Source organism: Amphibalanus amphitrite, unplaced genomic scaffold, assembly GCF_019059575.1.
Source record: "Amphibalanus amphitrite isolate SeventyFive unplaced genomic scaffold, NRLGWU_Aamphi_draft 000859F_arrow, whole genome shotgun sequence".
In the NCBI taxonomy this organism is placed as follows: domain Eukaryota; kingdom Metazoa; phylum Arthropoda; class Thecostraca; order Balanomorpha; family Balanidae; genus Amphibalanus; species Amphibalanus amphitrite.
The window spans coordinates 199,127-224,195 of NW_024882353.1; the positions used below are offsets into that span (position 1 = coordinate 199,127).

At 49.2% G+C, this 25,069-nt stretch overlaps 1 protein-coding gene across 3 annotated transcripts; it reads right to left on the bottom strand.

Annotated features, from left to right (window-relative positions):
• Positions 1-145: 145 nt before the first annotated feature.
• LOC122367256 (arf-GAP with dual PH domain-containing protein 1-like) lies at positions 146-18,817 on the bottom strand. 3 transcript variants are annotated; one of them, XM_043340205.1, is made up of 10 exons: positions 18,460-18,817; positions 10,888-10,999; positions 10,353-10,469; positions 9,482-9,674; positions 7,747-7,852; positions 6,903-7,027; positions 6,527-6,661; positions 6,124-6,210; positions 5,618-5,750; positions 146-3,587 (listed from the first exon to the last, which is right to left on the bottom strand). In XM_043340205.1, exons 1-10 carry the CDS (start codon positions 18,536-18,538, stop codon positions 3,535-3,537), a joined length of 1,140 nt encoding a protein of 379 aa, XP_043196140.1. In that variant the 5' UTR covers positions 18,539-18,817; the 3' UTR covers positions 146-3,534. The 3 variants fall into 3 exon arrangements, with proteins under 3 accessions (XP_043196140.1, XP_043196139.1, XP_043196141.1); XM_043340204.1 differs by lacking the exon at positions 5,618-5,750 and having other exon boundaries at positions 18,460-18,582; positions 18,774-18,794; XM_043340206.1 differs by lacking the exon at positions 146-3,587 and having other exon boundaries at positions 4,176-5,750; positions 18,460-18,582; positions 18,774-18,806.
• Positions 18,818-25,069: the final 6,252 nt, after the last annotated feature.

The window sequence follows — 25,069 nt, forward strand, 5'->3', positions numbered from 1 at the left end:
TCTGTGACCAGTTGGTTTTCTACAGCTGCTTTCTAAACTGATCGGTGTTTCGTCACCATTATTGAGCTTTCCAGTCTATTCGAAAGTTATCGATCGCAATGTAAGCCCGAAGAATTGACACCCGTATCGAGCAAAAACAGTTTAGTGAGATTCGTGCATAATTTATTACATTTTACAATTAACCGTTTCAGTTTGACAGAACAAATGCAGTAATGTAGCTCGTCCGTTCTATAGCACACATAGCTCGCAAACGCAGACACAGGCGGTTCACCACAACAGTCAGAGGCTAGGGATAACAAGACACATTGGCACCGCTCAGAGCCTCTCTGCAGTTTCTAGCGCTCGCCGTTGTCGCTGCCAGGGCTGTGACGATCCCCGTTCACTCCATCATGGCCGTGATGATCCCCATTATGATCTCCATTAATCCTCTTCTGATCTCCGTTGATCCCGTTGTGATCTTTCTCATCTCCGTTGACCCCAGCTTCAGTCTTCTTATCTTCGCCTTCGCCTCCATCGCTTCCGACACGCTTACGCTCTCCTTCCTTCTCTCCATCATTCGCTGCTTCCTCCGCGTCTTGCTCAGAAGCACACGGCAGTCCAAACCTCACCCGCCCGCCTCCAGACGCCGGCCCGATGCGTGCCGTCTTCACCGGACTGTACTTGTTGAAGCCGGTGCCGTCTGCATCCCGCTCCGCTCCGTCCACCCGTCTTCCGGCCTTCAGAGCGGCAGCTATGTCTTCAGTGATGTCTCTGTAGTGGGCGTCGGAGACAGGTGAGCCGGGAAGAAGCTCGCCAGCAGCGTCGAGCTTGCGATACGGCCGGTTGGTGGTGGGAGACAGCTGAACGCCGCCAGGCTCTGAGGAAGAGTCCTCCACTGTTCCCCTGGTGCAGTCCTCAGATTGTCCTCCGCTGCCGCTCTTCGCCGATTCTCCGCTCCCATTTTCGATTACGCTGCCGCTCTTGGTAGGTCTCTCGCCGTTCATCTTCACCTCTTTCCCTCCATTCTCCATGGGTTTCTTGTCCGCTACTTTGGAATCCTCCTTCGGTGGCACAGTACCAGGTTCATTCTCTGGGATGGCACAGAGGGCGTCCCTCCCAGTCCGAGCCGTAGCTGGGGTGATGGTGTCCTCTCGTTCATCGTCCGGCACGTCCTCGGAAAGCACCCACCCGCCGTCTGGCGATCCGAAAGGATCTGACGTGGCGGCCACCTCGTCCTCTGCCTCGTCGTCAGCGCTGACTCGAACAGTCAGCTCAGAATCGGGAGTCTCACCCATGGGGTACGGCTCCCCGTGACGAGCCGTCCACTCCCGGCTCTGAAGGTGTAGATAAACCACGGAGTAAACCAGGTAGCCGAGGACATGATACAGCACGCAGGTCTCCAGACTCCAGGGAAGTCGGCCGGTGCGAGCGAAGACGGCCAGACACCAGACGTTCCAGCCGTCGAAAGACCAGTGCAGGAGGGCCAGACGCTCCAGGAGGGAGCACTCGGGTAGACGCAGAGCCAGGAGATGTAGCGCCAAGAAGCCGGCCTTGAGGAGTAGACAGGTGGCTACGGTAGCTGCCGGTCCGTCGTGCGCGATCATTCGTGCCGTGTCGCCCAGCGAACCGCTGAGAAGAGTCATAGCCTCGACTAAACTCATCACTGAGTACGGATGAATCAGCTCCAGAGAAGCACTGGTAGTCTGGCGGTCACTGGTTGGAGCTCCTCTAGTAGAAACGTAACACCAGTTGTAGCTCGCAGCTGAATGCAGAGCGAGCACGCGACACACGGGCCCGGGGTGGCGGCGGCCGGCGGACTGCGCGGGGCGGCAGTGACCTGACCGGCGCCGACCCGACCGCTGCCCGGGGCGGTGGCAGAGGCGAGCTCAGGGAGCCGAAAAGGGAGGGTAACGCGCTATTGGTAGCAAGCGGCCTCCAACCATGTGGCAAACAAACTGCTTCCAACTCACACAGGGAAATAGCAGACTATCACCCCAATTTCATTGTGGTGCTGTCGATTAATAACGGCCTACCATGCTATCCTTTGCACCCCCGGGAGCACCCCCGGGAGGGGTGCCTCGATGCGCCCCTGTCGGCGGCGGGGTGAGATGACCCAGGCGGGCTCACTGGAGGTGCAGATACCGCGTTCCGTGCTCCACATAACATACAGGTCGAGAGGATCGGGATTGTCTTCCCGACTTTGAATAAAGATCATTATGTCTAATCGCACGGGAAAACTCGCATCAAAGTTGATAAGAGATCAACTTTGATTTGATAAGAGATTGAAATGCAAGATGTCCGAAGTCAATTGTCAAGTCAATATTTGTGAATTTCCGTCTAAAAAATTACAAAACGATATAATTGCGCTAGAATATCACAAAATATTCATATAGCATTTTCTACTTCGAAACTGGTGTATTGCTGAGTTACGTATTGAGCGAATGCTGTGCACAAAACCAGTGACCAAGTTTCGACAGAAAACGCTGACAAATGTATCCAACGACACTTCTGGATGAGCTAACCCACGCAGGACGACAGGCAAATATGGCACATATTTTGTAACGGGTCTCATATCTAGATAAAAACGCACAGACTCACGGGAGCATCTAAAAAAGACACGAATTACGCAACATTTAACTTCCTCCAGGAGAAATGTGTGGCAGATAAAGATATCTGCAGTTAAAAACGTTATGATTTCGGCTGAAATTCGCTCTCTGCTCGACTGCATCTATCCGGGAGAAAGTTTGTGACACTCGCGGAAAGACTGGCTCGCCTTGGGCGACTAGGGGCATTGAAAGCACGGCCCTCAATCTCTTGGTTTGGTCCCTTATGACGTATATGGTACACTTTACCTACAGCAAAATGTGACGACCTGCGTCAGTCGAAGGCTCTACCAACCTATGCGGTGAGTCACCAGATATACTGACGACTTTGAGTCGGCACAACTGGCATAAAACGCAGCAAAAACACATCACTCTACAATATGGCACACACGGCAAACACACAAAACAACATACAAAACTTTTAAGTGCGATATGAAGCATGACACACTATGATCTCAGATAGATTTGTGAAAAATTGGTCCCTTGGACGCACCTTGGGAGCGCGCATACATTTCGGTACGCAAAACTACCTAACACATGACTATGAAAACAACTAAAGACAATATCTAAGCACTCATCTGAGGCATGCATCTGTGAAACGACGAGTAAGATCTATCCAGTTCGAATTCAGATCAATTCATAGCGCAAAGCGCACTACCAACCATTGCACTTGGTAACAAATATGGAGCTAGTTTCGGGTAGATTTGTCTGAGTACCACACACCAATAGATGAACTTCTGGCCCGACGGCCCGTCGTGGGTCTAGGCTGAGTTAAACCACACTCTTGTATTCACCTGACATAGCCTCAGACCGTCGGATGCAGCAGCGCACAAAGTTTGTACAACCCGTCCTGTGTCGGTCGAGACCTCGTATTGCCCGCTCCCACCGTTCTGAGTGATAGGACTGATGGTGATAGGGGACATGGAGGAGTTCCCGCGATGGTAGATCCCGGTCACCGAAGTATTCGGCGTCCGCTGCTCTGTTTCCGGTGCAGACTCCCGGCCACTGTGAACACACGGCGCAGGATCAGACATTAGACACATCCCATTAGTCACCAGCACAGCACAACAGCACAACGACATACTATGGCAGGGACGTAGGTCATATAACTTGGAAGTGGCTATGAAACAACTTGCAGCAGTCATTACAGATGTGTCTATGTAAACTTGAAACGCTTATAGCGTCGCATGATAACTTCTATCGACACCATTGCTCATTCCTAAGTCACGAAACAGCTATGCAACAGTACAATGGCCTGCGAAAGTCAACGTGAAGAAGAAACCTTGCTTAGTTAGACAGCATGCAACCCTGCTATACAAAACCGCGCAGTGCCTAAACCCCATGCCAAAGAACTAATCTAGCGAGTCAATCGACTTAAACATGGAAAGTAGAAAAACCGCCCGCTAGCTGTCATTCTCCTCAGGTTCGGTTTACCCTGACACTTGCCAAGGTATTGGCGAAACACTTACCCAAGTGTTGCTCGTTAGTAGAATACACAGCATTTATCGGAGCAGCTACCACCAGCAGTTATGTATACCGTCACCGATGCTCGCATCCCAACACTCAGTGTTATGTGGAGTATTAAGTCGCCAGTCGAGACCAACTGATCTGTGTATTCAGGCATGCATGGTCTGTCATCTCATCTACGCACAAACCAGTGGGGGCGCACAGCATACCCCGCAACCGTGAGATATGTGTGAACACACTCATACTCACAGCATAGCACACGTCTTACAGTTATGCTAAGCAATACACAGCAGCTAAATGTATGTAAATATAATTGTCCGGCAAGAGATAAAATACTGGCCTGCATGCACCGGAGAAGGCTAAATAAAACAGACGCCCGGAAAGTGGCATCACAAACACGATTTGTTAGCGTCAGCCAACATGCAGTTTATGGCCAACAGTCATTGCAAAAAAAGAACCACCGGTCCTGTCTCATCACATCATACACACTTATAGTCCGCATCTCCTAGAAACTTATCAGACACCTGGATATAAATCTCCTACAGAGTGGTGCACATGTTAATATCGCCTACATCGAACAAGTCAGTCGCTCCCAATCTCCTACAATACGGTTCACTTAACCGATTCCAACTCACAGCGTGCGATCCGATCGAGGCTAGCCATCCATGACGAGAGGCGTCCATTCAAGCATCTACCAACCACGTAATCATTCAGAACTTCTACCAGCACATCCGTCATTCCATTACCCCATACGGGTTTAAGCCGCGACCAAAATCCATTCAGACTACGGATACAACTCTAAAAGACCACATCATTGCTATCACATCGGTAATAGAGCCAAAAAACGAGCCGAAAATATCGCGAGTCCAAAACCGCGTCAGACGCCGCAGCTAAAATTTGCAGCTGATTCACACGTAGTGAGTTCGATCTACACGGCCAGCGAAGACTTCAACGGCTTCTTCGGCAAGCTCGCCTCCAAGTTTATGCAATAACACAACATTCAGAGACCCCACAAAGCGCTACGATAAAAAAACCTGGTAATTTTGAGTATCACTGTTGCATTCACTCCAAGTAACCATCGTATAAGCTCGATCTACCAATGTCTCAGACACTGTGCTGTCGACCTGTTTGGGACTGTTTGTGTCAAGACCACGGAAATGACCCCGTGTCAGAAACTGCACTGATGCGCCTAGCATGTCCCTCCTAAACTGTGGCAGACGCCGAACTCTATCACTACAGATAGTGTGCCAAGCACTACAGACAAAGCGTGCAACACTATGCACAAGGCGTGCAGAACTACAGACACTACTGTTATGTCATATGTGCAGCACTCGACATGCAGTGGTGCTACCTCCGACACTACAATATGAGAGTGCAGTGTGCGTCGCAGAACGCCTTTCCTCTAATGTTCCAACACCCATGCGAAAGATGTTAGAAGAAACTAAATAAAAGACCATCAGCACCCCTCACCATAGGGTTACCCTCACACACCGTGTTAGTCCCATTCACCATCCACCCCTACACTGACTACACGCGTCCCCTGGTCGGCCACCCGGAGGCTCTCTCACGTGCGCGCTGCTGGGGCGTCGGAGGTGTACGGAGCACCTCTGTGATCGCCTGCATCCAGTTGGTACGCTCCTGAGCCGTCTGGGCGGAGAGTAGGTAGGTGCGCTCGGGGGTTTTCAGTGTGAATGAAAACCCCTGTGGAATGGAGAAATGAGAAAGCAAGAGTGAGTAATCGTGGTGCCAATTAATAAGCGGGGCGTATGAGGGATGGTTAGGTTCAAAATACGAGTGTCTAAGATACGAATAGGTAGCATAAGCCAGGTAGATATAGCTGGGTCAGCCAAGATGACGTCATTTGTAGCCAGGCAGCTCAGCAGCCACGATAAGAAACAGCAAATTACTTTCATTTTACAGATGAGGCCCTCAGCTAAGAGCAAACTGCCATTTTGAATGTGGTGAATGGTCCCTAGGTCCCTACTCGCTACACTCGGACCGTAAACTAATCACACTTTCTAAACAATTTCAGGTGACCTTAGCTCTGGAGTCAGCTGCTCTATCAGAACCTCACCTGGTCTTTAGATCCGGGCGGCACTCCTTCCTTCACCGCCCACTCCGGCGGCTCCCCGATAGAGATGACACCCTTCGGAACCGGGTCCTGACGGCCAGACACACACAATAAGATAGACCCGTTACGTCAGAGTAGGAAGCACGGCATGAGAATTAAAATGGGTTTGTTACTTATGTAATTTGTCATCCACGAGTCTACCCAACCTCACCATCTGTATGATAGACTGTATGGTTTGGGCTGTAAGGTAGACTTCCCTGAGTCTCACCAGGTCATGGTACATGATCTAACGATCTTTGAACTGTAAGATAGACTGCCTCTCACCAGTGGCTGATCATGATACATGAGCTGACGATCTTTGGACTGTATGGTATGGAGTATGTACTGTGTGGTAGACTGTCCTCACCAGTGGCTGATCATGATACATGAGCTGACGATCGTCCAGGGTAAACCACCGCCGTCGGTACTGGTCGCCGGCGCGCGGACCGATCTTGTGCAGCCATCCCTCCAGGTGAAAGTCGTGCGTCAGATCAGCCGTCAGCTGCGGGGATAGGGGGGGGGGGGGTGAGTTAGTGGTGAGCTCCGCTAAACCTTTGTGTTCGGGGGGGGGGGAAGGAGAGGCGATCCGCGCAAATAAACTTGGCGGGCCTCGGAGATTTACTATCGCAGTCACAGATAGGCTGGAATATTGTAAAACCTATTGCATTTGTTCCTGAAGATTCATTTTTCATGATATAATTATCATCATACGTAAGGTCCTTTCTCCTTGGACCTTGACCCACCTCAGCTGCCGAGTGACCCGGAAAAGCCACACGGAGGTAGTTGAGCTTGGCGTTCCTGATGGCCATGTACCAGTCGATGGTAGTCTGGCCGTCGTTATGGTACACAAATATGTGCCGGATGGTACCTGGTGGAGGGCAGAGACGGGAGGTATGTGGTCACATGAAGGGGATGTGAGCTGAGACTAGGAGACGCGTGTTTAAATCTGTCACATAGGGACAGCCCGTTAGCTGATGCCTAGGCTCCACTACGCGATTTTCCGTGCGATTTTGCGACAATGCGAGAATGCGATGCCCTTGGCGATGCCAGACAACGTTCATCTAGTGCAAACGGATGCGCTGAGCCAAACTGCGGAAATCGCATTATTAAATGTCACGCAATGTCGCTCTCGCATTTTCGCATTTTCGGGGAACAAAATTCATAATTCTGACGCTAAATCGCTAAATCGCACAGAAAATAGCGTAGTGGAGCCTGGACTTGACAGGGAGCCTGTGGCATGAGAACCGCGAACAAGCAACATATGAAGAAATCTTCTCACTGTGGAGACTGGGGAGCTTATCATCAGGCGTTACATGTGGGGACCAGCAAACCCAATAGGCCATCGCCATGCTAACAAGGCGTATTCTCTAATCCAGCTCGGCTGTTTCACCCAACACCCCCTGTAGTCAAAATTCTCCCAGTCTCTTCCACCCATCCCTAATTCTAGCTCGGCCCCCATCTTCGCTTTCGTCTTCCGTCTATCCTTTTCCCAACGTTCCTCTCCCATCCACCCTCCCATCACCACCCTCTCCTCCCTACCTCCTCCTTCCCTATCCTACCCTTCCCCTGCATCCTGCAGCCTCTCACCGTGCGTCACGTAGGTGATCTGCATGCCGTTCGGGTGGTTGACTTTCTCCGGTACCAGCGCTACATTCATCGCCTGCAGCGACATCGTCTGCTTCGGGTGCTTCCCCTGCAGGGAGAGATGAAATAACATTGTCAGCAAGGAGTGACGCTAAATTTGTTGAATTGAATGCATCGCTACTTGCAGTTAGTGACAATCAAAGCACTTAATGTATCGATACACCTCTTGAATATTGATAACGCAGAGTCGTTTTAATGCACTCAACTTTATATTGATGAGGAGCAGGTAAGAGGTACCTACATCGTGTATCTCAATGACATAGGCAACAGTTCTGTGGACTTCAAGCATCTGTTCTTCGCCATGGTCATAGGATAAGCTGCCCAATAGTATGTATATATCGTAAAGTATGCTGCCATTTTATTGCTTATTTTGGCTTTATGGTGCGATACAACATCCATGCATTACATGAATTGCAATGCATGGTGTATTTAGCTGCTTATTGCGATTCAAGTTGTTGAAATGCAACAAACTTAGAATTAGATGGTACCCAAACATGTGTGGTACCACATAAACGAGCCAAAACACTGCCTAGTCGACCAGGCTTTATCACTACATTTCCCCACAGGCTTCTAAAACACCACACATCCGATTCCGGCGGGGCTCGACTAAAACAGCACAGAGCCGCACATGTGTCCCGTTCCGTCCCCGTCACCACAGTGGGCACCAGCGCTGCACCAGACACCATTTCCGGACCGGCTGGTGACAAATTCTGCAATCTGCACCAGCTGAACTTTGCCCTTTAGTTCACTAGCCTTCGTCGTTTGTTAGCTGACTAGCCTACAATCGTCAGTTGACTATCCCAGCACCATATGCCCTGTTGACTAACGAAATCCGTTAACTCAGAAACCTAAATATGTAGGTATAATACGTGGGGTGAGTAACGTTAGCCCCGTCATCCGATGAGCCTTACTACGTCAATATACTGAGCTTTACCCGTCATCTGACTAAAATTCACCGTTCCCTTACAGTAGGTAAGTTGTACCGATCTGTAAGCTGGCATAACTCGCTAGTCAGCTGAGTTACCAGCTTATTACGTCAGTTGCCTTACCTCTTACCTCTTCATAAACTGCTAAACTATACATACATAATCTGACAAGCCTCAGACCTTTGTCAAACGAGGAATATTTGTGGTGAATTGTGCTACATGCGGAAACACTAGAGCTGACGCTGCCAAACAGAGACAAAGCGCAACCATATTATAGATGGTCCTGTTAGTGGAGCTGGCGCAAAAAGCGTTCTCGGCAACAGCTGGACCTGGCTGAGTCCAGTTCTCTGCAGATCATTGCGTGATTAAGTTTTTGTTTTTGTTGCAAGGGCACGTGCTTCGTTGCGTGCTCTGGCATTATGTGCAAGTGAGCAGGGACGGAGGCACGCAACGTAACAACTTTCGTGAGTCTGGGGTGACTTCGGTAAGCTTCGGCTATCAGATGCAGCAAATTCACACGCCATCTTTTGACCAGGGATACCTACTATCTATACGGATTTCAAAAGGCTACACCATAACCAATACGCATGGAAAAACAAAATGTATTTCCGAACAGAAATTGGCGAAGAGAAAATTTCATGAAAAACACCGGTCTGACCCCGATAACTCTCCAGCTCCGATAAATCTACCCACAACAGCCAACCACACAGCAAGCCCAACGATTTGACCTAACTACTGTCTCACCGACTCACCTCTTTGACATAGTAGGACAGCGTGTTGGTAGCCTCGGAGAGCTCGAAGCGGCGGATCTCGAACTTGGCCGCGTCCCGTCCCCGTTTCATGAGGTGGCCGCTCTTGGTGCTGGCCATGTAGCCCACCTGGCGGGCCGGCTCCAGAAACTCCTCCCGCTCGTACTTGGCGCGAATAAACTGCTCCAGAAGAACACTGGAATATCATAAACGGGTCAATAAATTGCTCATGAAGATGAAGCACACCAAAGTCATAAACCAGTCCAAACACTGCTCTAATGGTACTCTGGAATCACAAACGGGTCAATAAACTTCTCGAGTAAGACCCTGAAATAATAACCGAGTAAATCACTAATCCAGTAGCACACTGGAACCATAAACGATTCAATAAACTGCTCCAAAAACTTCCTAGAGCCACACACGACTCCATAACTAATCCACGGTTCATCCACTGAGCTTAACGGCTGTGCGAGGCAGACACAGTTCGAACTCCCATTGGTGCGCTCCCCCCGATCTCATTATGCGATAGGCGGGGCTCACCTGAACCCAACCTATGATTGGGTGCACTACCCTGACCCTGCTCTCACATTGGCCACACCCCTCTGACCCTGCCCTATGATTGTCCACACCCCCTGACCTTGCCCTCACATTGGCCACACACCCCTGACCTTGCCCTATGATTGGCCACACTCCCCTGACCTTGCCCTCACATTGGCCACACCCCCTGACCTTGCCCTCACGTTGGCCACACACCCCTGACCTTGCCCTCCGATTGGTCACACCCCTGACCTTGCCCTCACATTGGCCACACCCCCTGACCTTGACCTCACATTGGCCACACCCCTGACCTTGCCCTCCGATTGGTCATACGTACGCAGGCGCGCAGCCGTCCGGGCGACGGTAACAGTCCGGTAGGTACCGTTCGTAGTGGGCGTTTGACACCTCGTTTCCATGCTGTTCCATGAAGATTATTTGGTTCTCGTCCAGCCACCTGGGCAAAGAGAGAACATAGTTACAAATTAGACAGAGTTCCAATCAAAAGCAGTGTGGCGGTGTAGTGGCCAACACAGGGGATGTTACATAGGTCTGGATGACTTTGTGGATAAATACCTGTTCTTTCAAGACAACTCATCAAGATTCCTTTCAAATGCAAACATTTAACCCGGCAAAATACAGCGTTGATCGCGATAATCAAAATAGCGAGCCGTTGCACACGATTCATTCGCCAAACCACACACGAGACTGTTCCGTGACCATTCCGTGTCTACTGCTCACCCGACCACATGATGCAGGTGTCCACCTTTCCACATCTACCTGCCCACATAGAGCTGTCCACAGACTGCAGTCCACATTTCCACACCCACCTACCCGCACTGAGGTGTCCACATTTTCCACATTTCCACACCTACCTGTCCACACGGAGGTGCCGTGTCTGGGAGATGTGTGTGCCCATGGAGCGATGGATCCCCACACATGTAGTGCAGAGAAACACTCCCAGGTTGTAGGAGGCATACTCCACCTCTGTGAAAAAGAGGCAACGGCAAAAGGTTAGATGAAACATATTGTATCGGGAGACTAAATGCATACAACCCCTGGAGGCTCATCTGCATCTTCATATAGCCCTTGGTCTCCTTCGCTCTGTATTCTCCCTGCTTATAACACGGTCATAAAAAACATTGCTTGGGTTCAGGAGAACCCGGGTTCGAGTTCCGGTGTCGCCCGTCCCCTGAACTATCGTCCCCGGCTGGCTTCTAAGCAGTGCTGGAAATGAGGCCGCTTTCTGGTCCCGGCGTTTTATTCTCCGGGCGGATTAATCCCGTCTAGCGTTAAGCCCTTCGGGACCCACTCAGGGTCGCGGTTGTTTTCGCCGCTCGCCCTAGTCGAGATGCAAAATTAATAGTCACACGAAACATATTCAGGCCAGGCAAAGCAGCCTAGTCTGGAGATACTGTTAAATGTATGCATATAGATGAAAGAAAAAGGTTTTGTAGACTCGATTAATTTCGAATTCGTATATTCAAAGCAGGGCTGCGGAGTCGGAGTCGGAGTCGGAGTCGGTCGGAGTCGGAGTCGGTCGGAGTCGACAGTTGTGACCGGAGTCGGAGTCGGAGTCGGAGTCGATTTTAGAAACCCGAGCCGGAGTCGGAGTCGGAGTCACCGAAAATCTGTCGACTCCGCAGCCCTGCTAGGTCTGCGGAGTCGGAGTCGGTCGGAGTCGACAATTCTGCCCGGAGTCGGAGTCGGAGTCGGAGCTGGTTTTTGAAAGCCGGAGTCGGAGTCGGAGTCGGAGTCGCCGAAAATCCATCGACTCCGCAGCCCTGATTCAAAGGCCCCAAATAAACTTCGTGTGACTATCAACTTTGCATCTCGAATGGGCTGAGCGGCAAAAACAACCGCGGCTCTGAGAGGGTCCCGAAAGGCTAAGCGCTAGACCTGTTTCACCGGGGGCCCTGTTTCACCGGTGATAGCAGCACGCTGCTTTTACACGTGTCAAATTGGGTCGTCCCGTGAAACACCGCCGGGGCTAACCCACCCGGAGAATAAAACGCCGGGACCAGAAAGCGGCCTCATTTCCAGCACTGCTTCTAGGAGTGAGGTGGGCTCTCGATATTGCCGTAACATAGAAGGAGCTCTCCTGGTATTAGACGAGCATAGCCAGTTGGTTGGAGAGAAATACAGAAACTGAGAAGTAGAATTACGGTCAGCGATGTTCGACCGTGACCCCAGGACTAGAGTCCACAGAGACCCCAGTGCTCCTATTGGTGAAGTGATCTTGTAGTGGGGCTCACACTAGCTGCATCCACCCCATAGAAATCTCGCATATCGAGCGCCGAAGTTCACGAACCGGGGGTCCGATACAATGCTCAACAAACTGAGTTACAAGAGACTTTGAAAAGACTTTCGCTTTGACTTATATCCACGTACGAGCACAGCTGGTTTGACTGCATTGCGTTCACCACGTCAAATCAGCATATGATACTGAGCGCACGTGAACACACCATCATGCGATGGCACGGAGCCACGTCCCCCCCTCCCCCATCCGTCCGGGGGGCGACCGGACCGGACGTTGTGGGTGATAGCGCGCCGTGCCACCGACCGTCGAGACGAGGCCGGGTGGATAGGGACTGGCCAACGATACCCCACGACGTTGCCGTGAATGCCAACACCCGGCACACACCGGCAAATGCAGGACGGTCGTCGTCACGCCAAACCCAAGATTCTGCCGCGGCAACGATCGTTTTGGACAGAATGCATGATGAAAGGGGTGTCCTTTACCGATATCGATCATTCAGTGATTGGTTTAATCAAGGGTTGCCTTAATTAACACTTGCCTGTATTGGTGTTTTGCCAGCCACGAACGTATAAGGGGGGGGGGTCCATTTAACCCTCCTTGCCGTTTCGCCCCTGATCGAGCTAGAGCTTCGCGAAAAAAAAAAACGAGCGTGTTGCCCGTGACGAGAGGAAGTCGACGATACCCAATCGGGACCTGTTAGAACGTCGTAAAGTGTGGCTGCCATGTTTTTTTCGGGGTGCTGATCACGAATATCATGCTAGTTTTGATCACAGATGATGTTTTAATGTATTTAGACCAGGTCGGGTCAGGTCAGGTCAGGTAAACCAGTAGGGGTTGTGAGTTGTGACGGGTATTCGTAGTACGTGTCAATCGCCTCTGACAGCTTCGTAGCATGTCACGAAGGCACAAAAACAGCTTTGTAATTGATCAAATGGTGGCTAATTTCGAATTCAGCTTCAAAAACTAGCCTAGAAACAGGTAAAACTCGAAAAAAATGAATCGAGGTCATCAAAGGTCAATGGCCTGACTTGACCTTCAGCCTTCAGGTGACCTTGACACCCACCCTGATGCATGGACTAACACACACATTTTGAACGCTTGAAACCACGAAAAGACTGCAAACGCGCGGCTAATGCGAGCCGACATATGTACGCTGAATCGCGATTCCGGCCAAACATGGTCTCGAAAAGTAGTAACAGGTCAAAGGTCATTTAGGTTAGGGTCATTAAATTTTCAGGGTAGGTGTAAGATTGATTAACGTGAGGGTACTGAAAGTTTCGTCGCGATCGGCCACTTTTTACTTGAGTTACTCGCGAAAAAAAAAAACGAGGGAGTCCCTTCACTTCCTCCCCCCCCCCCTCCCCCTATATGGGTGAGGGCTAAGTTTAAACACTTGAAACAATGGCAAAATTAAGTAGGTAATGAATTTGCATTTAGTGTACAGTGTGTCTAAAAAGAATGTACCGTCGCCACTACGTGGCGCTGGTGTCGCGAGCCGGTAGTTGGCTGAATCCGCACCAGACCACACATTCCCAGGCGCTAGGTGACAGCTGCGCAGCGGCCGGTAGTAGCGTAAGCCCGAACCTTCGTGACACGACCCCGGGGGGGGGGGGGGAGGGAGGGGAGCGGGCGGGGCAGCGCGTGTAGGGAGGGGTGCTCCAGCAAGCTGGCAGTTGTCGCGGCCAAAGGTCAAGGGGTCACACACCAAGCGAACGGACGCTGATGTGGGTTCGTGGGGATCATGAACTTGTGTGTGGTAGGTGCGTCTTGCGATGCACGGGTGATACGCCAGGTCTAAGCCAAAGGATTCAGGGGAGAGCTGAAGAAAACACCTGGTCAACTACGGCGAATAATAGTGCTGAAAATGGAAAGTATGGGTCAATGCAAGCCTTCATGACTATAAACAACTTTCTGAGGACGCAAAGGCCAGCATTGAATAACGATATCCGGATTGAAATTAGCAATGATTTATAATTAAATGCCGAACTAATAGCGCTGCAAAACCCTCCTAGTAAATTGTCAAGTCGGATTATACCCACTTGAATTAAACTATCCTAAATAAAATTGTTAATCAACTTTCTAACACTGACGTTCTTTATCATACGATAAGTATGGGGTTAACCAAGATTCAGCATCTTCAGCGTTCAAACAATCACCTGTAAGGCTAGAACATTAATGGCCAGGTAAAAACATGGTCGGGATTTGATTAACCGGATTATAAGTCGATTTTTTTTAGTCGGGATTTGATAAGTCGGATTTTTTACGCCAACCGCATTTTAAGTCAAGTCTGGTCACTGACCTCAATAAAGGTCAGTGACCTGACCTTGACCCGAGGTTAACACCTTAACTCTCGCCCGTATTGGTGTTTTTCCAGCCGCAAACGTATAAGGAAGGGGGGGGGGGGTCCGTTGGACCCTCCCTTGCCGTTTCGCCCCTGATCGAGCTCTAGCTCGATAGACCCATACACGCTCGATAGACCCATACAGATAGACTAGAGACTCGATAGAGCTCGATAGACCCATACAACACGCTCGTTTTTTCCGCGAAGCTCTACTTCGCGGAAAAAACGAGCGTGTTGGCCGTGACGAGAGGAAGTCGATGATGCCCAATTTTAAGGTCCTAGGTCATCGGTTGACTTTCCAGGTCAGGTCAATGACCCAAAAGTCGGGAAAATCGGGCCTGTTAGAAATTCGTAAAGCGTGGCTGCTATGGGGTTTTCGGGGTGCTGATCACGAATATCATGTTAGTTTTGATCACAGATGATGTCTTCATGCATTTAGGCCAGGTCGGGTCAGGTCAGGTCAGGTCAACCAGTAAGGGTATTCGTAGTAGGTGGCAACCGCCTCTGACAGCTTCGCAACATGTTACGAGGGCACCAAAACTACTTCGTAAATGTTCATATGGCTGCTAAATTCGAATTCAGCTCCTAAAACTGGCCTAGAAACATGTAAAACTCGAAAAAGTGAACCGAGGTCATCAAAGGTCAATGACCTGACCTGACTTTCCGGTGACCTTGACACCCACCCTAATGCATGGAAGCAACATCATATCCCATGTTTGAACGCTTAAAACCACGAAAAGACTGCAAACGCGCCGCTAATGCGAGCCGACATACGCCGAATCGCGATTCCGGCCAAACATGGTCTCGAAAAGTAGGTCGCAGGTCAAAGGTCATTAAGGTCAGGGTCATGACAATTTCAGGGTGGGTGTAAAATTGATTAACGCGAGGGTAACGAAAGTTTCGTCGCGATCGGCCGCTTTTTACGCGAGTTATTCGCGAAAAACCGAGGGAGAGGGGTCCGTTCGACCCCCCCCCCCCTCTATACGGGCGAGGGTTAAGTTGATCTCACCCGAAGAAAAAGTATACCATTCGACACGCCTGAGCTAGACAAACACGATGCTGCTAAAATCGCGGATCTGCGATCATTTTTAGCGAAGTTATTTACCAAAAACCGAAGCTGTGCCTTGGGCCACTTGACCTGACCTCCAAAGTCATCGGCTGACCCTGGTCCTTAAATCGGAGACCAATCGCTGCATTTCGTAACGACGCACACGATCGTTTCTTTCGTGAGGCTCTAACTCAATTAGGGGCGAATCGGCGAAGGGGGGTTGGAAGTGTTTCCTCACTTCCAACCCCCAACGTCCCCTCGGTATTCAGAAAACCTGAAGGTCCGGTGAGGGTTAAAACGTTTCTCCTGAACGAGGAAGAAATGTAAAAGTCAAAGCTCTATAGACGCCCTGTACCTAAAAGTGGCCATAATAATAAATTCGTTAGAAATAAGATGCTTTTTAAACGACTTCCTCATATAAAATCGGGTGCTGGGAACAATCTTATAAACGCTTTAGAATGGACAGGGCGTCACTGGCTAAAGTTTGGGTGCAGAAAACGGCTATTACCTAAATGCAAAAAAATGGTTTTCATGCATTTCAGTCAATTGTATATTGTCGGTCCCATTGGCCGAGCTAAAAAAAAAATCGGTAGTGTTTTGCATCTTTTACGCCCTAAGAAACTACACCATCTATCGAAGTGGGCGGGCTTATTTGAATGGGAGGGCGCATTATGCACGAATCGAGTGCTTTCGTTTATTTTGGACTGTATTTTACCACATCCACTGCTGGTATCACTATTAATATTATCTAATGCCGTGAATACGACAGCATTCCATTTATAAGATTGGGCCAATGGAGTCGCGCCCCGCGAGCTCGGTTTTCCGCTGGGCCTCTACAGGCCAGGAAGTCGGGCTTCGCCTGAGGGCAGGACAAAGGTCAGCGAGGGAGCGCGGGGTCAGCCAGGTATCGTCAAGTGTCGAGCGGATGCCGCTCCCTCCCTCTCTTCCCCTCTTCTCCCCTCCCCACCTCGGTATAGATGGGGAGGGACCGAACTGCCAATGACATGCGAGCGGTCAAGGCCGCTCGCGCGGCAGCGACCCTGGCGGCCGGGTGCCGCAACTGGGATTCAGCCAAGCTACCGATTCGCCTCCTGTGGGAGAGCCAAACCAGGGGACATACTTTTTAGATATACTGTACATACCTATTCAAAACAATAAACCACGATGAGTGACATACCATGATATTTTTAGCATAAAAAATTATAATCTATCAGAGATCTCTTCAGTTCAGGCCACCTGATCATGATGATAAGAATGAGAAGCTCAGCAGACACTTTTTGTCTTTGTTTGTCTTACTAGGAAGCTTGATACATGCATAATGAAAATGCAATTTATCTTAGCTTCACTTCACACAAAAATGCATGACAGGCAGACTCACTGTTGGTACTTGGTACCTATATGAATAATTTAATTTCATTTCATTTTTCAGTTTATCAGTTTCACAGTTTATCAATCAAAACCAGAGCAGAAGAGCAAAATATTATTGCTCATCAACAATAATGAGGGGCTAATATAATATGTATCCATGTATTTATTGATATTTTGAAGGTAAGATGAATTTTTCAGACAAAATTTAAGAGGTATGTGCGAAGCTTAAATCAATTAAAAATGCTGATAGGGTAACAAAATTAAAGGGCTGCAGGAGTAATATGATGTCAAAAATCCTATAAGGAAATGGTGTAAGAGCAATGCTGACTGATAAGGAAATAATTCCTCACCCTTTCCAGTTACTGAAGTATTGAATCACCTTGCCCCGGATCTGTTAAAAATGGGATAATTTCACCTTTTCAACCTAATAATTTTTGTGCAACAATTTACAAAGTAACTACTTCTGCTCTTTCTCCTTCCCTGAGCTATAACTGTTCTGAGAGCCCACCTCGCTCCTTGTGTTGGTCAGCTGAAAACAAATATGGAGGACATTTGCAGTCATGCAGATCAATGCAAAGTAATTAAAATCCCTCAAGCCACCTTGAAGCAACAGGGGACAGCTAGCAAGGTAACTACCTGGTTACAAAATGAATTAGGTACCTACCTATCACGAATTGAAACTTAACATCAGTTTGACTATGGAGATTTGAATCGGAAATAACAGCTGAAAATGGGCAAACTGTACAGAAAACATCAACATGCAACCATTTTCATATATCAAGAGTGATTATGTTCCCACAAATTAAAAAAACATTTTAAAGGAAAAGGGCCACCTTTAACATGGGGATTGGAACTGAGATAGCCATCTTGTAGCCCGTGTCCGAAAACCAAACTGTCTACCTCCTTACGGCCGATTTCGGCCTCCATTCGTAGTTATCGGCAATTTTAAAAGAAAATACGCCAGGAATGCGTCCTTATCCCAGGAATGCGTTCTTATCCGACAATACAGCCACCCGCGGCGAGGCTTTGGTTTTTTACCAATCAGCTCCAACCAGCTCAGCTTTAACCAATCAGCTTATCTGACACAATCCGACGAGTCTGTCTTCTGAACGCTGATTGGCTTGAGTGTGACGTCATCGCTATGCCATCATACAGTAGGTGCCGTAGAGAGTATCAACATAGTACCAATATGTTAAATAGTTTTAAATACTTTTTCGCGAATTGTGCACTTCTGGCACCAGTTTTAAAAAGAAAATGAAAAATAATAATGTCAAAATGAAAAACAACGATATCTTCATATTTCACGAAGGTGGCCCTTTTCCTTTAAGCTGTTATATGAACAATATTAATATTGGCTGGCTAATATCCCATTTTGATTTGATCAAAGTCTTCAAACTGCAAGCAATAATGAAGTCAAAGTGAACACTTACGTGGGCTCCTGCAGTCTGCGCACACATCGTTGCCAGGTAACCGAGAAATCTCCAATATTCTCGCGTTTTGATCACTCATCACTAATTCTGGAGAGCTCAATCACAAGAACTTGCAGAGGACACCTCGAAAACCAAACCACCATTCACGGTTTTGGTTTAGGCACTGAAGTGCTCAGCTGCACCGCTAGGAGAGCAGGCCAAAATTAATAGATTTAAGTGAAGCAATCAGCAACCGAAAGGGTGCAAGCACAATAAAATTCACGCTAAATTCACACATTCACTACTCTGCCTCTGATCAAGCACAGACAGCGCACACAGACATCGGAGAAGTTCACGATACAAATGATTGCGAATGAATGAAAGCTCAATCAACGTTGCCGAAATTCGGTATGTCAAATAGGCTTTTAAATTCGGAACGCTTTTGAATATTGCTGCCATATTTGAAGGAAAACAAGGACCATGGCAAAGCTTTTTTACATGTGGGCGAGGATGGATGACATGATTATTATTAATATAACGAGGCTTGAAATGAAGCTTTTCAAGCTTTTTTATGTTTACTCATTTTCATCGCGTTATTGTAGCGTAACCGGTAACAATTAGTAGGCACGATTGATGAATATCGATTGGTGACGAAAATATATTGGATTGGAGCTTTCGATTCGAATGTTGACGGAAATATGCAAATGCGTATTGCGTATGCGACCTTGACCTGTGACCTTTTTCTCAAGTCCGATCAGCCTAGAGTGAAACAACGAACTTAACTTCTAAATGCCGGATGATAAGAATTAGGGGGAAACATTCAGGGACGGCGCCACGCATAGGCGTAGGAACGTTTTCGAAAGTGGGGGGGCCAGGGTCCCAGAGGTCCAAAACCTAACCTACCCCCAAAATCCGATTTCTCCTCGGATTTCGGCCACTTTGTTTTCGCAAACATGCTCAGAGGTAAAAAAAAAAAAATCGAGACAAAAAAAAGAAAAACATTGGTTGAAATTTCAGGGAGTCTCCCGTCCATAAACTCAAACTGATGGACGCGTTCCCCTGTCCTCCGCAGCCGCTGGCACCCATGCAAATTCCAGAGGCATCCAGCAACTTTTTCATTACGAGCAAGCGTGAAACGTGCAAAGCGAGTCTTTTCAATATACCTATAAAAATCAGCATGAACGGCCCAGCTAGGCTCAGCCAGGCCTATAACGTTTTTAAGAGGTTTTATATCAGCGACCACTGCAACTGGGCTGATTGACTATCACTTATCAGAGGCCGGTGTGGGACTTTTAGACGGTCTGGGCCTTCAGAGGCCAGTTTAACCCTCCACGGCCCGGTCCTATAGGTTTTCTACATACGCGCTGGCCGAGGGGGCGGGGGGCGGGTACGACCCCCCTCGCTGTTTCGCCCCAGGTGGAGCTAGCGCGTCGCGGTAAAACGAGCGTGTGCGCCGTTACGAGACGCAGAGATCGATACCCGATTTTATGGTCCTAGGTCAACCGGTGACATCTGACACCGTTCCGTGCTTCTATCCTCAGGATACCGAAATCCTTCTCCTCCACACCGCAACCCCCTCCGGGCTGGACAGGCAACTTTATCTCATGCGGGCTGCTCCCTTGGAGCGGCACCGCTGCTCCCGAGGGAGCGCACCCCGTAGCCGGTTGCAGTGAGTGCCTTGGGGCTGGGTGGCCTGTCCTCTGGACGGGCTCAGCCCCGGCGACTCACTAGGGTGCCTGCCCAGACCAATGTCTCCCCCTATATCCTATCATCCTTCCGGCTCTGAAATGGTCTCATTGGACCGAAAGGGCCTAACCCAACAAAACGAACAAAAACCGGTGACCTCTGAGGTCAGGTCAAGTGCCTCAAGGCACGGTTCCGTTTTTGGTGAATAACTTCGCAAAAAATGGCCGCAGAGCCGCGATTTTGCCAGCATCGTGTTCGCCTCTCTCAGGCGCGTCGAATGATATACTTTTTGGGTGAGGTAAACTTAGGGTGTTGACCTCGGGTCACGGTCAGGTCGGCGTCCCCAGGTCATGAAATTGGTCGAAGGAGGTCATGTCGCATATCATTCGATTCGGCAGGTCTTCTTGAGTCCATAGGTGGCTTTCCCGACTCGCTAGCTCAATTTGATCGGTACCTAGTTATTGACGAAAAACTAATAAGACCCTTATAACTTCATAAATGACGTCGCGCAAGGTCAACATTGCAAAAGTGACGCATCGAACCTTGCAAGGAGTGCATCAAATCACGATTCGGTGTGCTTGAGATAGTTGGAGATCGATCGTTCCCGGCGCCAGAAAAAAGTTTTCAGTTTATCCCCATTGACTTATAGGGTAGGGTGGGGCAAAGCGCCCACCCTAACTTTCCAGCCCCAGTATCTCTTTATCTTACAAATTTGAAAGACAACTAGGTAGCTGATCTGGTAGCTCATTACCTTGGCTTTCTTCGAATAACACATAAGAAACAAGTGGCATGCATGGTTTTTGAGATATGCCATCCGAATTGAGAGGACTACAAATCGGGCGTTTTGCCCTACCCATGGGGCATAACGCCCATATGAGTGGGACATAACGCCCAGTCCTGAACATTTCATTACACGCTCGGTACTCTGACAAAAGAATGCAGTGTTTATCCATTCTCATTTCGTTTGACTTTAAATCGATAGATTACACCACTAAACACATCTTGAACACTGTTGTTACCACCCCACTCCTCATTCAGTCAACGGGCTGTCACCGCCTTGGAGAGCGGAGATAAGTTCGTGCGAATAAATTGTTCCAGGCGATACTAACCAGTATATTGCATATTTCATAAGAATCCTGAGCATTAGAAACGTATCCCGACACTCACTTTCAGCCAAAAATGTTCGCAAATACCCGTACTGTATTACTCCCATTAGGGGTAAAACGCCCATGATGGGCGTTCTGCCCCACACCAAAGTGGGCGTATTACCCCAACAGCACATTCAAAACGAAGTCCACCAAAATTAAACGTGTGACGATTGTGTTGCAAAACAGTAAATGCTCAAAACATAGCTTAAATCCGCAGGTTCTGCGTAGCTAAATTCCATTGCCTACTTTAATCTCTATCAGACAAAGTTTTAGTAGTATGAAAACATGTAATATCTAAAAATTGTCTGAAATAAACTAATCTTTATCTTACGTCCAGAACAACCCACTTGTAGAACCGAAAAAGGGGGCAAAAGTAGATTCCTGCTCGTTCTTGAAAATGGCTATCGAGAATTCTTCGAAAAGTCGAACACTTCATAAAAAAGAGGGGTGGGCGTTTGACCCGCCCTGGGCGCTTTGCCCCACTCTACCCTACCTAATGGTGAGGTCACGAAAATGACCTGACCTCATATGAACTTTAGGAAAAATCCGAGATATACATTATACAAGTTGAGAGACTCCTATTGGATACTAGGTCCTCCAAGGTTCATTTCCCTGTGAAATCTCCTCTGGCAGTGAGGGCGTTGCGAAGTTGCGACATCTGAAGACCGTGCAGAGGTTCACTTATGACCACATGGGTCAGTGACCTGATCTGACCCGAAAATGCGGTTGGTGTCAAAAGATCCCGTTTGATTCAAAGGTCAGGTATGCCAAGCTTCAGCTCTCTATCGCCGGCGTGTTCGGAGCTATCGCGAAAAAAAAAACCTATGGAGGGGCGGCACCCGCCCCCCCCCCGGCCGGCGAGGGTTAAGGCCCTCAGAGACCAGTACAGGGCCTGCAAAGGGCAGGATGAGAACCTTAAGATGCCGACTTGGGCCATCAGAGGCTAATGTGGGTCCTTACAGGCCAGTATTGGCCCTCAGAGGTCAGTGTGGGACCCTAAAATGCCGGCATGGGCCGGTGTTGGACCCCAGAGGCCAGCAGAAGACCCTCAAAAACCAAGATGGGCCTCAGAGGCCGGCATCAGGTCTTCAGAATCCCGTGCAAGGCCCTCACTCTCAGAGACTAATGCGTGTCCTTACAGGTCAGCATGGGCCCTTAGAGGTCAGTGTGGGGCCCTAAAAGACCGGCATGGGCCGGCGTTGGACCCCTCAGGCCAAGGTGGACCCTCAGAGGCCGATGCGGACCCTTAGAGGCCGGCATCGGGTCTTCAGAATTCAGTGCGGGGCCCTCAAAGGCACCTAAAGGCTAGTCTTGGGACCCCAGAGACAGAAATGAGGCCACCAGAGGCCGGTGTGAGGCCCTCAGACGCCGGCTGGGCCCTTGAGGCCGGTTTAGGGGCCCTCAAATGAGGTCAATGTGGGTTCTCAGCGGTCAATGTGGGCGCTTGACCGCCACTGAAGGGCCCTCCGAGATCAGTGTAGGACCCTCAAAGACTGGTTTGGGAGCTGTTAATAGCTAGCGTGGGATTCTTGAGTCTCGTGACAATCGAATAAGGGACAGAGCCCCATACGCCCATGGGGGCCCATTGGTTGTTTGGGGGGGCCAAATGATATGATGGCCCCCTGATTAGCCTTTGGAGGGGGGAAGGGCATGGCCCTGATCCCCCTCTGCGACCGCCACTGCACTGAAAGTGGAAGGGGGAGGGGCAGAAACAGACATTGCTGGCCCCCAGCCTGTTTGAACCGAGGCTGAGGCACGGTCACCCTGGCCAAGATTCCTTTACTACTCAGGTTGGTTCACTAGGGAAATAAAGGCGCCGTGGTGACGTCATCAGAGGAAATCCTTCACATTCAAATGAAGGGGTGATTTGAATTGCTGATTTTGGCTCGATATAGGCCTACTTTTTTAGTTTCAGTCCCATTTATCGTAATGAGGCCAATTCATTGTTACATTGGTACATCTTTTGATGACATATAAGCCTTGATTTTTTCTCAAGCTCGCCCGAAAGATGATGAAATTTGCATGCATGCCTATGGGTGAAGGGAGATTCTGCCGCCGTGGTGACGTCACGGTAAAGGGATTCTGGAGCTCGTGAACGGGGGCTGACCCTGGCCCCCAGCTAGTACGCCTTTGACGAACTATGCCGACCCCAAGCAGATAAGGTCAAGCGTTGGTCGTTTGTATACGCATTCTCCTGCACCGTGCTAGTATTGTCTTAGTATTGCCTATACCTTTTTAGTGCTCGCTGTCCCGCGCCTCGTATTCAACAAAATGCTGTCACCAGGACTCACAGTCTTGTCTCTGATATGGTTTCCTTCATTGAGTGAAGGAAATTGCGGTCAATAACGCTGTAGAAACAAAAAGGAATACTCATTAAAGGGCAAGCTGAATAGTTGTCAAGTTACCGGGTGGTAGGTTAGGTACAGACAGACACTTAAGTCAGCAAAAAGTGGGGGGGGGGGCAGTTAACATTGCTGGCCCCCCCACCTCCGAAAGTGGGGGGGCCATGGCCCCCCCGGCCCCCCCTGTTCCTACGCCTATGGGCCGCCACGGATTTCGCCTTGCGGGGGCAGGTTTTCAGAAAAAGGGCCCAAACAAGATGGGGGCCCAAACTTTCCGAAATATCGTCAATACCATCAATACTATGCAAGCCTTTATTTGTACCTTGACCTACCATTCCCACAACCGTTGCCTTCTACACAATAACTTTTGTGTTAAAAGACACACTCTTAACCTTCGCCCATATTGGTGTTTTTCCAGCCACGAACGTATAGGGGGCGGGAGTCCGTTGCCCCCCCCCCCCTTGCCGTGTCGCTCCTGATCAAGCTAGACCTTCGCAGAAAAAAAGAGCGTGCTGCCCGTGACGAGAGGAAGCCGATGATACCCAAATTTAAGGTCCTTGGTCATCGGCTAACCTTCCAGGTCAGGTCAATGACCCAAAAGTCGGGAAAATCGGGACATGTTAGAACGTCGAGGTTGGCTGCTGTGGGTTTTTCGGGGTGATGATCACGAACGTGTTAGTTATGATCATAGATGATGTCTTCATGCATTTAGGCCAGGGCGGGTCAGGTCAGGTCAGGTCAGGTCAACCGGTAGGGGCCGTGACGGGTATTTGTAGTACGTGTCAACCGCCTCTGACAGCTTCGTAACATGTTACGAAGGCACCAAAATTACTTCGTAAATGTTCAAATGGTTGCTAAATTCGAATTCAGCTCCAAAAACTAACTAAGAGACATGTAAAACTCAAAAAAGTGAACCGCGGTCATCAAAGGTCAATGACTTGACCTGACCTTCCGGTGACCTTGACACCCACCATAATGCATGGGAGCAACATCATATCCCATGTTTGAACGCTTGAAACCACTAAAAGACTGCAAACGCGCGGCTAATGCGAGCCGACACACGCTGAATCGCGATTCCGGCCAAACACGGTTTTGAAAAGTAGGTCACAGGTCAAAGGTCATTAGGGTCAGGGTCATGAAATTTTTAGGATATGTGTAAAATTGTAAAATTTCTGTACCCTCGTGATTAACACGAGGGTACAGAAAGTTTCGTCGCGATCAACCGCTCTTTACGCGAGTTATTCACGAAAAACCGAGGGGGTCGTTCGACAACAGGCAAGACATTGTTCTTGTGGTAACATGAATAGGTAACCTTTTGTTGGAAGCTGTTTACTATCCTGACCAACGAATTCCACGTAAACAACCCGAATCAGCCTGAACAGCCCAAATTCTTAACCCGGCTGGAAAGTGACTCTGACGGACAGTGGCTGAAACAGGAGCTCGGCTCGACAGGGC